The following is a 17926-nucleotide window of genomic DNA, read 5'->3' on the forward strand; positions in this document are numbered from 1 at the left end:
AGACTAGTGGGACACTATCCAATCGCCGGCTGGCTCAGGATAGCATGCAGCTTTATTAAACAACAAACGGGCACTGATGGCTGCGAGGGCCGTGTGACGCAGGAGGGCACGAACATGCTACAAAAAGTCATCGCGAGAGTGACGAAAGAAGACCCAGTAAAGAGGGAATGGTACATCAGCGGCGGAGACACAGGGGAGGATTTGGTGCAATCCCAGCAGCCTGGCATTGGGTGTCGTATTAGAGATGGGAGGCGTAACTGTGGAAGATGTGGCATGGCTAAGAAAGAAAAACGACCATTCCCATATCAACGTAGCCGAACTGGAGGCCTCTATGAAAGGAATCAATCTGGCCCTGAAGTGGGGATTGAAAACAATTGAGTTTCATGGATCAGGTTGGCAGTGACTGGCGATAAGAGAGTTAGAACCAGAAGTGCTGCAGAAATGCAGATCAAGCGCAGGCTCGGAGCACTCTTAGACTTGATAGCAGAATTCCAGTTGAGGGTATCTGTAGTGCTGGTCCCATTAGAAAATAACAAGGCAGATTCGATGACACGGGTAAAGGCCTGGCTGCAAGAGGGAAAGGAGGTTTCCTCAGTATGCTGTTCAGGGAAGGAAGTTAAAGTTACATGAAATGCACCACTTTGGTCGATTGGTTTATTTCTGGCAAGAGAGGTTTACCCAGAAACTACCAAGAAGGAGGTCAGGGAGGTAGTGGAGCATTGTCAAGAGTGCCAATTGATAGACCCCGGACTGTCCAGACACGAAGCAGGAGAGTTACACATTGCGAAGTACTGGAAGCAATTCGCCATTGATGTGACCCATTATCGCCATAAGCTGTATCTGTCGATGGTCAACTGGACCGGGGAAGTTTGCCATATGGAGAGAGATCAGGGCAGAAGCTGCATGGGCGATCGGAGGGGTCATCGAAGAAATATTTTTGGAGAGAGGGCTGGTCGAGGAGCTGTTAATAGACAATAGCCCCGCTTTCCGATCAGAAGCCTTTAAAGAGGTGTGTGATAAGTGGGGAGTAAGGCAATTTTTTAGGGCAGTGTATCAGCCGAGTGGCAATGGGATAGTTGGAGAAGAATCATCGCACCATCAAGACTGCTGCGGAAAAAGCAACATTTCACCCATGGAGGCAGTGTTTTGATACATCTCACCGAAAACCAGACAAGATGAGACAACTGTGCCATTAGAGCCATCTTCGCATATAAGTGGCGGCACCCGTCAAATTGAGGGTAAAGAAGCTACTATTAAAGTGGGTGAGGAGGTGTGGGTGAAGCCCCCAATGCAAAATGTACCACTCGCTTCGAAACGGGAACGCAGTCAAAGAACAACGTGATGGTGAATGGCATTCCCCGGCATATCCTAGACCTGCGTCGTGTAACCCTGCCGCTGCGCAGTGATGGCAGTGAAGAGGAGCAAGTCGAGATCCACCAAGAAGCTAACGATGCGCCGCAATTAGACTTAGCCCCACATTGTGGTTCTTTACAACTGGACGAGAATGTCTGTAGTGAACCTGAAAACGTCAATGCTCAAGAAGTTGTCCCGCAGAGGCCTCAATGTGAGAGGAGGAGGAAGCCTGCTTGGATGAAGGATTATGAAGTGTCTTATTGATCTCAAAGATCCGGGGGGGGGGGTATATGGTTAGAAAAAAAAAAACAAAAAAAAAACGTACCGAGCGTATCTGCATCCCTCTTTGAGAAAGAAGGAAAGGATGGCTAGCTCATTTATATACACAAAGGGCATCTTGGGAAGTCAGGACATGATGGGAGAAGCTAATTTTTTTTCCTGTCTTCCTTTTTTTTTTCTAGATAAGAGGATATAAAAGCTGGGAAAAATTCCCTGGACGACACAAAAAGAAAAGAGTCGTGAACATTTCTTGAAAAGTATTTCATGTTGCTAACATTCAGATTGTGTGGTGTGACATTCATGGCGAGAGGCCAGGTGTGGTCAATTGTAAAAGAGGGCAGAAACATGCTGTTGTCAAGCAAATGACTCACTCCTTCCCGAACCCCAGTATTGAATCCTGAATAATTTTTACGTGGTCGAGACTAATAGTGATTTAGAATTGCTTGCATCTCATTCAGTTTGAAAGAAGCTGGATTTGAATTGCAATCTTGTAACTCCAATAATGAGAGTTTTCAGGAGGAAATGATTGAGGATGGGAGTGCTTCCTTTCCCCTTCCAATGTCAGAAAAAGTGCTGGAATAAACTTATTTCCCTCAGCAAGATTCAAAAGGACTTGTGCTCACAGTGGTCAATCCTGATGTTGAAGCTAAGCATAGTATTTTAGCACAACTTCACAAGATATATGATCCTTTGTCTTTATGTCTTCCCGTTACTATGGGGGGGGGATTTTTTTTATCAGTAATCTATGGAAAATGAAGCTGCCTTAGAATTAAAAATTTTATGAGGAAACTCCATGCTGATTAGAAATTATTAGGAGAGTAAAGTCGATTGAATGAGGTGAAGTTTCCTATTGAATTCTTGTGATGTCTCACAGGAGGCCTATGGCTTTTCTCTGTATGCTAAACAGGGGAATAAATGTTTTAACTTTTGCAAAGGCCAAGGGGGCACCTCAAGAAAAAAAATCCCTACCCACTCGGATTTTTAGCTATATTCTTGGCCTGTAAGATACTTCCAAATATTTTAAGATAAAAGATTCCAGTTGTCATTGAGTTACTGTATCTTGTTACTAATGCTCAGGTGGTTTTATTTTGGGTCATTAATGGAAAATCATCTTGCCAAAAATCATATTAAGGACGCAAAGAAAATTGAATTGAAGTAGGAATTTAACACTCCAATCCTTTACAAATATGTTCCTATATCCGAGAATCTTTCATTAGTTCAATACTGTCTCTCCTTACAATTGAGGTATTTCCTCTTCTAAGTTCTGCCAGGCTCATGATGTATGGGTCTATGGGTCCTGACTGAGTAAAGCAGGCCAGTATTGAATGGCCGACTGCCACCCCCTTCCATGTCTTAACACTAATGAGAATTATTTCATGTTTGTATACAGATGACAGAAGCGTGCTTTTGAAGATATCTAAGTTTACATCATTAACCAAGATAATGTTTTACAGTTCATTTCTCTCTTGGTAAAATACATGAATGAAAAACTTGCTTTTGACATAAGTGCAAGATACTTTGGCATACTTTTTGATAGCATATGGGACATTTTGCATGTAGATCAAATGTCAACAGCAATTCAATATATACATATTAGGGGTATAGTTGAAGTGTAGTACTACTTCCTTGGATTTTTTCATCTGAAAGCAAAAACAGCTAAATTAACTAGTGATATCCTTAAGAAACTAGAAAATAAAGGACTGGATATTCAATTATCACAATCAAGGGTATGATAATGTGGCAAGCATGTCTGGAATCCATGGCGATGTGCAACAAATCAAAAACATTGATTCAAGGGCCATTTTTATACATTGTTCCAATCATTCTCGGAACCTTTATGGAAAACTTGTTTGCTAACAATCCATCTCATGTAATGCTTTTTTGAAAGTCTTTGTCGACCATCGCAGAGATGTGCTAGTCGAATATAGTCTAACAGTGAAGCCACTGTCTACAACTCACTACAGTGTATATGATAATGATGTGAAGCCAGTGATACAAAAGTTTAACCAGCTTGTGGAAGCCCTATGTGGTGTTGAAGAAAATGAGACAAGGTGCTGTGCACAATATTGCCAGCTATATGCAACTCTTTCATTTATTTCCTGTTTTTCTGGGGGTGACGTTTTACAAGAAGTCAACTTAGTCCAGAAGTAAATACAAACACCAGGTATTACTCTGGATATGGTTGCTACCGAATTAAGGGTTCAAGATTATTTTGGAAGAACAGTGTACTAATGTTGATAGTGCTGTTCAGCAAGCACTTGCCAAATGTGGAGAATTTTATATTCTTACATAGAATAGAATCAAAAGAAAAAGAAGAATGCGAGGAAAAGAGCCAAGAGATGGATTGTCATTACAGCAGGAGACTAAGAGAGCAATGTTAGTGTCTGGATAGTTTCCATATTGAGTTGGATACTAGAGGAAAGGTAATGAATGACATTTTGCCAATATTATATGTTGCTCTGTTAGATCATATTTGTGCTAATGATAAATACAATTGTCTGTTGTCAAGCTCACTGTTATATGAGTAGTCTGAAAAAAGAAAAGAAAAAAAAAAAAACTTTAGAAATTCCATGTTTAAAGCGACGCCTACAAACCATCAAACTAACTTGGAAGTCAAGCACTAGAATGTACTGCAGTTCCCCATCAGGTAGGACTTTGTCGAGTCACTGCCATATCTTATGTTGACTCTAAGATTCTGACAATATGTTTCTGTGGCATTGTATAAAAGTTTCTCCAAAATGAAACTTATAAAAAAATACCATGAGCCAATCAAGACTGTTGGATCTGGCTGTACTGTCCATTGAAAATGAACTTACAAGACAGATTTTGATGTCATTGACCAGTTTGCCACAATGAAAACATTAATTCTAAGACCATGGTATCGAATGTCATTCTTTTGTATATTGTCAGGTTTTGTATTTAGTTGTTCTGAAAGTGAAAAGTTGCATTTTAACTCTTGATTTGAACCGATTATTTTGTAGTACTGGATTTTGTCTTGGATCACGCATGTAAACAGTAATGTACTGGTTAGTAGAATAAAGTAGAGGTAGAGCACATAAAAATTCAGCATAGGGTGAATCAGGGGTCATTGGGGCGACATTTGAGTGGAACGCCTCAAGTGACATCCCTTAGTAATTATGAAGTTTCTTCTGTAGTTTTGCAGAGATTGAATTTGAAGAGAGTGGGGTGGGGGAGGGGACTTTATTTCTGTTCTACTTGTTCTGTTACAAATGACGGTTCTTCCCCAATGTGATGAATGCAACAGATGATCCTTTGTGTAGGAGTCAAGAGACTTCTGGTGATTGGCTTTATCAATTGTAAGACTCGAGGCTCTTCTGCTAATATGTAAAGCACCTGAAAAAGCTTATCTAGGGTAAAAAAAAAAAAAAAAAAAAAAAAAGTTACATTGAGACTAAAAATAATTCTTAAATTCTTATAACTGGAGTTAAAAACAATTATTCATTACTTGTTATAAGAGCTGTAAAATTACTGATAGCATCACTTAACGTTAAAGCAATTACAATTTAAAAAATAAAAAAAAGTAATGAATATTCATTATGTTTTGCTCCTTTTGGGGAGGGTGCATTTGAATTTGGATAGTTTAAATACTTCCACTGTTGCATTTTAAGTTACCTTTGAATGTGTGCGTGTTTTTTTTGTTTTTTTATAAATCATGCATCACATGCATAGTTTCATTTTAAAAAGGTGACCGACATGAAAAGATGTGTTGCATTTGTCTAATTCAAGGGATATTTTACCATTTTATTTTTGCAGACTCATGCTTTCTGTGGATGAATCCCTGTTGTGGGGGAATTTTAATTCCCAGTTGGGAACCTCTAAAAGAAATTAGATTCGTCCCAATTTTTTTTAGGACTTCCGGTTTTAAAATCCGGACCTAGCAAATGGGGTTTATCAAAAAAGTTCCATTATATTTTAGGTAGGATTGGGGAGGGATTAAGGATTTTAAGTTTTTTTTATTTTTTTTTTTATTATAAATAAAATATAAAATTAAAATTTTCATAATTAGCATTTTTCTTTTTAAAGTATTTTCATACTTCTACAAAATTTGAACAAAACTTTAATAGAATGTAGAAGTTGTTCAAAAATCCATACAGTAATCCTCACTAACACCAAAATATTTTATAAATATTCTTTTAGTTAAATCATTCTTTTGTATTCAATCATGCACACCAAAACATAGGTACAGCTTTATCAGTTTGTTTTACATTTTAAAGACACTGAAAGGTTGTAAATGTAAATGTTAATGCCAATTGACTGTGCAAACAAACGAATAGATGTAGAAAAGGATAAATAAAATGAAAAGAACAATTCTGATTTTAACAATTATGGTTTGTTCTGAGTTTGGATGGGCGACAAAATGAGAAAACCTTTTGTAAACTTGAAATTTATCAAGAAAAATATGTTTACACATGCATGCTTTTCATTTCAAAGCATAATCATCATGACAGCCTAATGGAAGCAAGTTAGGGTTTATAATACTTTGATCCAGAGTTCAAAATCATCCAACAGGTAATACAGTTACTGAAGAATGTAACACAAAACATGTGTATGGCAGGTTTATATTTCTATCTACAAGATCATCTAATGAACAAATTATGAGTTGGGAAGAGTTTCAGTTTTTAGTGAATTGTTTTTCTGAATTACAAAGAAAAAATTTATAATTTAGAAAAATCTGATTTTTTATTTAATAAGACTAATTTCTGCATATTGTTAGGCGTTCTCCCTACCCTGATTATGATAGAGAACCAAACCAAAAGATTAGAGAATCAAACCAAAATTATTCTTTGGTTTAGTTCTCTCACACAATCAAGGTAGCGAGATTTAAGACTAAAGAAAACTGTCTCCTCCCAAATACATAATTTAGCTAATACTTGTTAACTGCATATTTTTTTAAATTTTATTACTTCGATCAAAGGTAATAATATTAAAAATGTTATTACACACAAAAGAAAAAACTTTGAACGTGGTTTTTATACAGAAAGCTAATTTTAACTGAATATTTGTAATTAAAAAGCAAAAGTGAAGTTAACATCTAACATTTGATTGTTCTATCTAAGGGGTTGGTAGTTGGCTATGCATAGTTTGAGAATAGCAGACAGAGGCAACGTGATCCTACTTTGTGCAAGTATTGCAATGGTGATTGTATACACTGGGAGCACCTGACCATCAATGTGGTCAGGTACTCCCAGTTATGACGGTGTTGTTTAGTTCAGTTTCTTTGTGGTTAGACTTGTACTTGTGGCTTCATCAGCACAGACGATTAATGTCAGAGTGGGAGGACTGTTCAATCAGTTGTTGGGACTGGGATGTCACTAACTGCAAGTGAACTGTAGTTTTTGTAGGAAGTTTGGGTTAAGTCTTATCAAACCATATTCAATTGGCAATTCATGATAATTGAAGATTTAATGTTTGATATTAAATTGCACATGGCAGTAGTTGCCTTAATTCATAGTAAACGTCATATCTTTTGCTTTCAGTCTGTGAAACTAATTTTTTTATAATCAGTTTTCTAGAGAATCGAAATGTGTATGTAATGCAAGTTTGTGAAAGTTTCATCAACCAGCAACATGTCTACCATAGAAGTTATCACCACCATACAACAGAAGTAATACTGCTCAGCACAAATCATCCTCTATCTCATGGGCTACGAAATGGGGTTTTCCTTCCAAATGCAAGCCACTTTTTGTAGTTCACATGAGAGTCCAATAATTAATATGCTTGTATGGATAATCTGGTGAAAAAGACTGATTTCATCACCAGTTAGGTATTTATTATTTCAGTCATTGCATATAAGGGTGTTTTGCTTTCTCTGATAGATGTTAGCCAATTAAACAGTAAGAATCATCCAGGGTAGATTATCACTCGGCTGTAGCTGTACATTAAAGAAAATAGTTTTTCACTATTTTAATTTTTTCAAACTTCAAATGTAAGTTTTTAAAATTTCATTAGACTTACCTTTTGATGCTGGGTCACCAGAGAAACTAGTGGCGACATACTGATGGGGGATTCTTTGAGATATTGTGCAGACACCTTCAAAAGACATTAGAAAGGTTTTTCCAATTTTTCTTTTTTTTTCAATGATTTCTAGATAATGTACATTGAAAGAAAACTGCATTGCATATTCCATAGCATCTATGGACAGTATCATGGCTGCCATATCTTTATAACTAGAAGATGCTTGGCAATTAATTCAAGATACAATCATGTAAAATATTCAAAATATTAAATCAACAATCACTAGCAATTGGTTATTTCCTATTCCCAGGATTTGTTTATCTTTCTTGGTGACTATGAAAATGCAGTAAATTTTGCTGTCTTCTAATATTACACTCAACAAATTTGTCAATTTGACATGTATAAATGCAGATTCAATTACACTTGCAACCAATACATTTGGCTTAAAAACAATGGCAGTTTCTTTAATTCAATTTTTCAGAAAACGATCTAAATGTAAATCATGTTTACTTGTATAATTATTTCGGTACTTATTTTCACTTTTAAAAAAAAATTTCTGAAGCATTTTCTTACAATAACTAAGTGCAATTTAAATCATAGTATTTTGGTCTCATTCAACTGACAAGAGCAGAAAGGTTCAAAGATAGAATACTGTTTCCACATCTGCAGAGGTGCCATGAAGAATGCTCCTGCCTTGGCAAAATACAAGGCAGACTTATCAGTCAAGTGGTTAAGCTAATCTGTTCTTTTCCTACAGCTCTTTCTTACAAAACACATTGTTAGCCTCCTCTTACTAGACCAATAGCTGGTCCTTAACTATTACTTTTGTAAAATTAACAAAACTCATATGCAATGATTGCCAATTAAAAAAACTAATTTTATTCTTAACGAAAGAAAAATTTAGTGTGAAGGATAATAAACCACATTTCATTTGGCTAATGCTCGATTGCAGTTTTTTTTAAGAACTGCTTGTCTGAGCTTAGTGGGAGCAACATAATCAGACAACCATGTGGAGACAACCATTAGGTTAGGAAGCCATGAATGAAGAAACCTGCACACTTTTCGGCTCATTGGAGCTTTTGGTTTTATGTCAATCCTTGTTACTGGAATCATCCGGATACAATCTTTATGTAAGTGTTGAAAATTGTTCTCAAAACTGATGGCAGCGATGACAGTATCATTATCTAGAACCGATTGTGTTCTGATGAGTAGTGATAAAGCATGACCGAATTCAGTTGTTCTGTATGCTGAAGTAGAAGGATTGTCCATTGTTGCAATCGGCTGAATACCTTTCTTTGAGCAGAATATTGAAAGTAATGGCTTGAAGCCTGTCATAAGTGTAAAGTGACACCCAAACAACATCTTGTATTTCCTTACAGCAAAAATCAGTGTCAGTGATTCTTTTTCTACTTGACTAGAATTGCATTCATCAGGGATCTGGCTGCATGCATGATACCCTTCTCATTTCCATCTATGAATATACAAGAAATCACTGCTCATGATTTGATGCATCTGTTGCCACAATTATTTTATTTTCAACAAAGTGTGGGAGAAGATTTGATGATCGATTTGATTTTATCAAATGGTTTTTGACAATCTGCAGGCCAAGACCATTTGGTGAAGTGACAAAAAATTCCCGTAGTAACTCACAAGTAACAGAAATGCATGTTAACTGCTGTCTGATGGGGTTGGCATGTGTTGAACAGTTGCCACATTAGCAGGATCTAAATAATCTTGATTAAAGATAAATCCCAAATATTTTATGGAAAGTAAATAAAATGGCATTTTTCAGGCTGGAGTTGGAAACCAAAGTCCTGGATACAGATTAGGACTGCCGATTCTGTTAACTCCTGGTTGGATTGCCTGACAATAATGCAGTTGCATCTTCCATGTGCATTGTGCCCAGGATCTGAAATATTGCAGGTTCAGTTTTTATTCTAAAAAGGTAAATGAGTGAATTGTGTGTTGATGGTAAGTAGTTCTCTAGATGTTACTACCAGTTCGACTTGCAGATAAGTTTCTGTAAGGTCTAATTGTTCGAAGCAAGTGCCACTATGGTGTAAAGATTATGTAGGATCGGCAATGGATATTGATGATCCTCTAGTGCCATGTTGGGACCAGTTAAAAAAAAATAATAAAAAAATCAGCACAACCAATCCATCAGCTTTCTTTACTACCATGGGTGCTGCCCACCGTGAACATGTCCATAGCATGATGACTTTCATTTCCTCAAGTTCCTGATCCACTAGTGCAAATGCAGCATATGGCACTGGGCATTTGGGTAAAACACGGGTTAAGATGATTTAAGGGACAGCATAGCCAGAGTGCAGCATCCCAAGTTACTAAAACTGGAGAAAATTGGGACACCACTTTACAATCTGAGTGGAATGTCAAGACCCAGCAGCTCAATAAAATCGTCCAAGTAAATCATAGCTCAAATTTGCTATATATGATACCCAATGCCATTTAGTCTTATTTTAATAGTAACTGGTAATTAAACCACGCTGTGGACAGTCCCTGAAAGCACACTGGACTATGGTTTCCCATAATGATTGTGATACAAGTGTGATGTTTTTTATGGATTGCAGTTGTGACTGGTGCATTTCAAACGCATAATTCCATGCAAAATGCCAGCTGCCATAGTTCCAGCAAGCGGTTGGGGGTTTGGTAAGTGTTAATGTTCATGGGGTGGGATGACATTTTTGAAAAGTGTTCACTACAGAAGCTGTTGACTGTTGCACAATCACACTTTCGATTAATGAGACACTGACATTTCACTGCAAATTGTAAAGTTGCATCTGGATTCGGCTCTATTTTTAACAAAATCTATGTACAAATATCTGCATCCCCCACAGATCTCAAACGACACAAAAATTAAACACTTGAATTGAGTGTGTGATGGCAGTTATTTTGAACAGCTCACATTCTGTTTACAATGGCTACATAAGTTGAGAAATCAGTTGACTCACATTTTGTTATGCTAAAACAATTGAAGCACATTAAATAACGAAATTTGCTCAGCAAATATCTGCCTCAGCATCTGCACAGTCTTGAAGTTGTAGTCATGTGGGTGTTTAGGAAGTATATAATTTGTATACTGGTCATGTTCCAATGATCCAAGCTTATGTAGCAAAAATGTGATTTTGTAGTCATTAGTTTGCTCCTTAAATTTCACCCAAAAGATGCCCTCAAAGCATGGAAGCCATATACAGATTTAGCCATTGGGTCATAATAGAATTCTGTGATCACTTATGCAAGTAATTCTGTAGCTGTCATGAGCTTTGTTTCCAAGATCGATAATGAAAGTGAAGAATGTCTGAATGGAAGGTGGACATAGGTTTAACTTGACATTGATATTAATGTGATAGAAAATAAGTTTACTAAAAGTCCAGTAAGAATGTTTATTTTTTGAAAAAGGAAAATTTTTATGAAATGAAGTTTAAACGGTCCTGTAGTAGATTTTAATTTTTCTTTTCGTGAAACATGTTCATTCCCACATGTAAATCAAAAGAAAAAGTCCTCATCGCCAGTTATGAGTTTAAAAATGCATGTTGTCTGAAAATAACTATGTAAAAATGATACGAGGACAAAGAATGTTTAATAATTTTATTCAACAACTTACAAGTGAGATTATAATACTGGATGTGCAATGATAATCTCTTGTTGGGAGCTGTATGTGTTTTAGTCCTCAAGGTCCAAACTACTACATCCAACAGTGATCACTCCCTTGTCAGTCCAAGGGAAGTAACATTTTTTAGATTGAAAGTAAAAGTAAATGCCCAGTTTAAAGCATCTACCCCTCCCCTCTCTTTAAAAAAAAAAAAAAAAAAAAATTTTATTACCTTGGTATCTTAGGTTCCTCCATTTTCTTAGGCGTTGGAAAGACATGTTGATGATTTTGTCTGACCATCTCTGGGAGAGCTCTTTAATATACTCACCCCCAGGTCCAATAACTAGGTCGATTATCTAATTTAAAAAAAATAGAAATAATTTTAATCAAGTCAAGTCTATAAGCATAAAATTGTTAATTTTGAATTTTTAAAAATCTTTTACATTTGGCTGTGCCAAATGTAAAAGATTTTAAAAAATTCAAAGTTTGAGTGAAAGGTGCAAGAATGGGTGGACAGGTTTAACTTGACAGACATTGATGTGATAGAAAATAAGTTTACTAAAAGTCAATGTTTGCACAATGGCATAAACACAGGAGTCACATAAGTGGTTATGAGGAGGAAAAGACTTGAGTGCATAGGCATCTTACTGTTAGTTAAAATTGTTTACCGTATATAACATTAAACAAAAGAGCTTTCTGTTAAATATGCAAGAAATAAAGGAATGCAAAAGCAAATGAATACAAAAGACACAGGGATATGATTAGAGCATACCCATGGTTTCATACCACAGAATTTCACATGGGTAGAGTTTGCATTAAAAAAAAAAAAGTTTACCATATATAACATACTAGACTACCTGTGACCCGTTGGGTCAGTATGTTATATTAGCTATGGAATTCATGTAGAGTGTGACACTTGTGACGTAAAGAAAATAGTTGTTTTTTTTTTTTTGTTTTTTTTTTTTACATAACAGTTCTATGAAAGTATATTAAAATGAAAAAGAGAATATAGATAGATTTCTATGAGTCGTTCTGTTTATTATAATTGATTATTTTTGAAAAAACAAATTTACAGTTACTGAATTATAAGTGATTGGCCATACTTATAGGTAAATGTACACTGAACAGATACCATAATACCTATAGTTAATTCAAATTTTGATATATGTGCTTTTTTTTTTTTTTTTTTTTTTTTTTTTTTTTTACAGCGTTCATTTCTGTATTACGTTTAAGTTATTTTAAACCCCACTCTTCCCATGTTAAATAATAATTTCGAAATAATAACGTTAATATTTTAGCGTCCCAATTGTTCTTTGTTTTTTTCGCGTTTAAATTATCCAAATAAACAATTATTAATACTGTCTGCTTTTTTTTTTTTTTACATCATTCATTTCTGTATTACATTTAAGTTATTTTAAACCCCACTCTACCCATGTTAAACAATTTCGAAATAATAACGTTAATATTTCATGCGCAACCAGATGTCGTAAACCGGAAAGTGGGTTACATACATCGTTACAAGATCATTTGAGTTTTATAATTATATAGCTTAAACATGTTACATATGCTTGATTAACCGATAACTAGAACTCCTGCATTATGGGGGAGGTGGGGAGACTTACATCAATTATTATTTCCACAGCTTCGGTAGCTACAAAGACTTCATCATAAGTTTTCTATAAAAAAAATAGAAAAAAAATATTTTAAGACCATTCAATGTTACATTTTTATAATTTAATTTACATTAAAATAAAGCAAGCTGATAGATGCAAAACTCTTGCAACTATTTTTTCTGCATTAAGAAAAAAAACTTCCATAATACATTTTCACCTTCCTCCCGTTTTGTATAAAGTGAATGTAAAAATAAGTAAATAAAAATGAAAATATTCAGTCATAAATTGTTCATTTTTAGTGAAAAAAAAAAAAAAAAAAAAAAAAAAAAATGACAGTACAAACCAAACAAGAAAAATTAAACAAATCACTCCAATCGATTTTTACAATTTAAAATAGATTAAAATTGGTGTCATTTTTAAGTTAATAACGTGTAAACATCTTGAAAACTTGACAGTAAAAACAAAAGAATCATTTTAGAATTTAGAATGGAAATTAGTTTAAAACTAGCCTGGGTGCCTGGTGTTGCTTGGGTGTTTGGAGGTGTGCTGAGCAAAAAAAAAAAAAAAAAAAAGTGTTAGTAGGCAGGCAGGCTCGAACCCGTATCGCAAAGGAGGAAAAGGTGAAAAAAAAAAAGAAAACAAATGCAACGCCTTTGCATCCATCGCCAAACCGGAAGTGGAGAAGGTTTAAATTAAGGCTAGTCAATCAAAAAGGGGGGATGACTTCCGAAAATATTGGCAAAATAAGTGACTCCTTGTAGGAAAATGTGCAGTTGAGGGTGAAGGAATTAATGTTTTTAGCCAATTTTTGGATATTTGTCATCTGAAGAGTCGAGGTTCAAAATGATATCAATCTTGTTAAAATCCGTCGCCTCTGTCTAAATTTTTAGGCAGACATACAAACAAATTTAAACAGACAGGTGAGAGATTTATATTATAGACTAGTGGGGGTACCTAGCGTTGCCCGAGTGTTTGGAGGTGTGTGTGTTGGGGGCGGGGGAGGGTTAGATCAAAAAAGAAAAAATTGTTTTGGTAGGAAGGTAGGCTCAAAAACAAATAGCGAAAAAGTTTTGGGAGGGAAGTAGGCTGGAACCCGATGGGAGGTGGGGGGTGGGGTACCCGGTGTTTGGAGGTGTAAAAGAAAAAAAGTTTTGGTAGGTAGGTAGGTAGGTAGGCTCGAACCCGAACTCTTGAGGTTAATAGACTGATGACTTATGACTTACCTGCCATGCTACGATGGCAAAGAAGTGAGAAAAAAAATTAAAAACGCGTGTGGCAGGTGTGTGTTTAATGAGGTCAAACATCACGCCACAGGGAATGAAAAGCGCGCGGCAAATTTAATATCTTCGCACTGAACTGCAGGATAATTCTTTTGGGCTTTTGTTTTTTACTCAACTTTGCCTGGTTTTGTTTCCACAAACGTGTTGGGTAAAAACCAGCTCCTTTTATTAAGGGAGTGTGTCCAAATGAAAGCAATTGTCTGATATGACGGTGAAACCAACATTGATCAAACACCCACTTCACTTAGTTTCACATCAGTTTCGCATTTATATGAAGAAGCCAAATCAACACGAGACTGGCCGAAATAGCAAGAATCGTGTAAAAGTCGCTGTAAATAAATTTAGCCGCAACGTGCATTCGCAATTCATACATATTAGGATCTACAGGGTATATAAGTTTTAAATAGGAGACATTGAGGCAGGGGAAAAAATCTAATGTCACAGGTGAAGCCACGGACCTACAGTTTAACAATTACAAATGATTATTTTCAGTTTCAATTTTCAAAGAAATTACTGAGGGATAGATAAAGAAAAATTTACATTTGGACACTACAATATGCCACCATTAGAGAATTCCAAAAATTATTCAAAAATATAAAGAAAGACAGGTTGCCATTATAACAGATACTCCTATATCATGCATTCAGCATTCTTTCCCAAAATAAAAATATTTCATGGTGGTAGTGGTGGGATTAAATAGAAAAAAAAAGTCTAAGATGTCACCAAATGTATATATAAGATTTACATAAATATATAGAGATACACAAAGGAAAAATGAATTGTGTGTATGCCCTATCAAATTAAAAGAAAAAAAATTATCTCAATTATATACTTGAACAATGGCTACAAATGATACAACTGTTGGATGTCCATAACAAGCATTCAGAATTTTTAAGCAGCATTATAACCTTTATTTCTATTATATACTATATTTATTTAAAAATATCCCAGTAGAGATGCAGATTGACCACATTCTGTTACTTTTGGAAGAAAGCCTTAAAAGATACAACACAGGCACTGGAAAATGAAACAGAAATACTCCTATTTGGTGAAAATTTAATGGAAGATTATAACCACAAATTTACACATTGTATTGATGCAGATAAAATGTGCAAATAAAGAGAATCAGAATTTTTATGACTTTCTAGTCAGATACAAATTACAGGCAATGAAATGCAAATTTCAAGATACCCAGGAAATGAAGATAAAGCAGGTCATATCTGGAACAAAGCATCTGAAACTTCAAAAACAGCTTCTAGCAAAGGGTAAATACTTGATATTACATGATGCTATAAACTGTGGCAGGACATATGAAGCTTCCTTAGACCATATGAGACAACTAGCTGAACTAGATGCAGAGAAAAGACAATAGATGTAGTTAAATACAAGCATTGTAAACGAAAAATGTCCAGCATGGGTACCATATGTTCAGCTTGTAGAAGAAAAATTATTGGGCCAAAGTCTGCACCAACAAAAATGAGAAAGTATGACACCTGCAGACACCTACAACATGGAAGGAAACCAAAAGTAAATCAAGATGCCGACAAGTACAAAGGAACCCACACAAACACCAAAAGCACAGCAACTGTGTGCACTCTGACAATGAAGGGATATTTGAAAAGTTCAAATAAATATTTGATGCTATCTAGAAACAAAGTAACAATTGGACAGATCTTCATAAACCTTCTAATCAAACTTTTCACTCAGGCACCCACTTTCTGAAAGCTAAAGTGGGCACAGGAGATGGCTTTCATTTTGGAAGCTGTTCTCATACCTGATGAATCCAGCAGGACAACCATTCCCAGTGCAATAAAGGACGAATCGTTTTAACAGCATATAATGGTTCTAATATTATGCAACGCGGATCAATAAAAATACATTGTTTAGACAATAGAACAATAAAAGACACTTAAGTTCTTTGTTTTGACAACAGAAGGACAAACTATCATCTGGCACAATCACATTGACACACCGATTCACACCAGATCACTGAAGTTAAGCAACATTGCACCTGGCCAGTACCAGATGGGTGACCATTTGGTAAGGCAAGGCGCTGCATGTACTCTGCGGTAAAACAAGTCGTGCATGTGTGGCCCCCTCTGGTGCTGCATGTGAGATGACGCCACAAAAAAAAAAATAATGAAGAAATGATGAATGCAAGAAGTGTGAAAGGCCAACGTTCCCTTCACATTTTCGCAGAGTTTCAGAAAAATCTAATGGATGGGGCAAAAGTTATGGGGTGAAAAGTGTCATTTTTTGCAATTTTGGGGCATTTGTGACCCCTTTTGAACTCCTGGGAATGCCGAATCCCAATGAAAATTGACAAACAGTACAATTTCATGCCTTAAGACATGTATATTTGAATTCAGCACCATGGAAAAGGACTATATAGACATACACATCAAGAGTGAGTAATATGAAAAAAGAGCTCCAAAAAGGCATGTCTTTTTTTAGCCCTAAACGTCCCAGAGATGCAAACCAGAATTTTGCCAGGGTCACTCACACTGAATTTATATTAACAATGGCCTCCACATTTTGGCCAAGTTTCAGGAAAATCTAACGGATGATTCGCTATGGGGCAAAAAGTGCCATTTTTGATCTTTTTAGCCCCTGGGCATGCAACGGGAATTTTCGCAAAAATTTTGCACATCTAAAATAAAATGAAATAAAATTTGTGGCAAAATTTCAGAAAAAAATAATGGACGGTTATCTGACAATCGTCCAGACTAATGGACCGATGCAACTGAAAACATAGGTCCGTCTCCGATAAATCGGGAGACCAATGCTAGGTTGGGAAACTGACGCGATCTATCCTTCTCTTGAGGGTAGATAGGCCTGTCTTAAGCTGTGGTAGGCAACCCATCTAGTGACAGCATCACAATAAAAAATACTCTTGTTAGCCCTGGCAAAGCATCAAGTATTCAGCTATGGACAAGATTTGAATTACACTACAAACTCGTGTAGCAAGTTCAATCTCAGCTGCAGCTTACGTTTTTGTTATTATAGGACTACCTTCTATCAAACCTTAATATTGGTAAAAATCAGTTCCGATAAAATCAGCAGACTTAACAGTACAGGTAACTTTCAGAGTGAATATTATTGCCCTGAAGCCAGAAAACTGCCCTGTTATACATGAACCTAGAAAATGTCCCACACATCCAAGGATTGAATTGGAGAATGTAGTGAAACAAGGCATCATACGCAGAGTAACCAAGCTTACAGAATGGGTCAGCAGCTTATTTTGTGTGTGTGTGTGTAAACGTAACAAAACTCCACCTGAGTTTAAATCCAAAAGATTTAAACAAGGCTATCATGAGATGCAGTTACAAAATACCTACAGATGGAACTTTTACATAAGCTCTCTTGTGGCAAATATTTTTTCAAATTGGATACCAAAAATAGGTACTGGTTCATCAAATTCGATGCAGATTCACAATTGTTGATTACATTCAACTCCTTGTGAAAGATTCTGCTTCCAGTGCATGCCTTTTGGTCTGGTGAGTTCTTAGGATGTGTTTGTTGATTGATGAGGTTATTGTTTTTGGAAAAAAATACGAGCACCTTCACAATTTAATGAAAAATACACATGAACAGATTGTTTCAACAGTGAAAAATGTTCAGTCAATGAAAAGCAGATTCAGTTTTGTGCAATCTATGATAAAAATCGAATGCACCCTGACCCCAGCAAGGTGAAAGAAATAGAAATGTTACTCAATCCATTGAACCTGTCAAATCTCACATTGAGATAGATAAAAATTTAAGATAAAACTGCAAAAACAAACTGTCATCCAAGTCGATGCATCATTTCTCCAAGA

At 35.9% G+C, this 17926-nt stretch overlaps 1 protein-coding gene across 1 annotated transcript in view; it reads right to left on the reverse strand.

Moving 5' to 3' along the window:
• Positions 1 to 7546: 7546 nt before the first annotated feature.
• The window catches only part of LOC145247882 (uncharacterized), a 125868-nt gene continuing 115488 nt past the window's right edge, over positions 7547 to 17926 (reverse strand). Inside the window, exons 2-4 of the mRNA XM_080109493.1 lie at positions 12841 to 12894; positions 11451 to 11574; positions 7547 to 7683 (exon numbers count right to left, since the gene is read on the reverse strand). Of these exons, the coding sequence (XP_079965619.1) occupies positions 7574 to 7683; positions 11451 to 11574; positions 12841 to 12894 (288 nt within the window). The 3' untranslated portion in view covers positions 7547 to 7573. The remainder of the gene's footprint in view (positions 7684 to 11450; positions 11575 to 12840; positions 12895 to 17926) is intronic.

The sequence above is a fragment of the Euprymna scolopes genome, chromosome 26 (genome assembly GCF_053919585.1).
Source record: "Euprymna scolopes isolate OS-2025 chromosome 26, ASM5391958v1, whole genome shotgun sequence".
In the NCBI taxonomy this organism is placed as follows: domain Eukaryota; kingdom Metazoa; phylum Mollusca; class Cephalopoda; order Sepiida; family Sepiolidae; genus Euprymna; species Euprymna scolopes.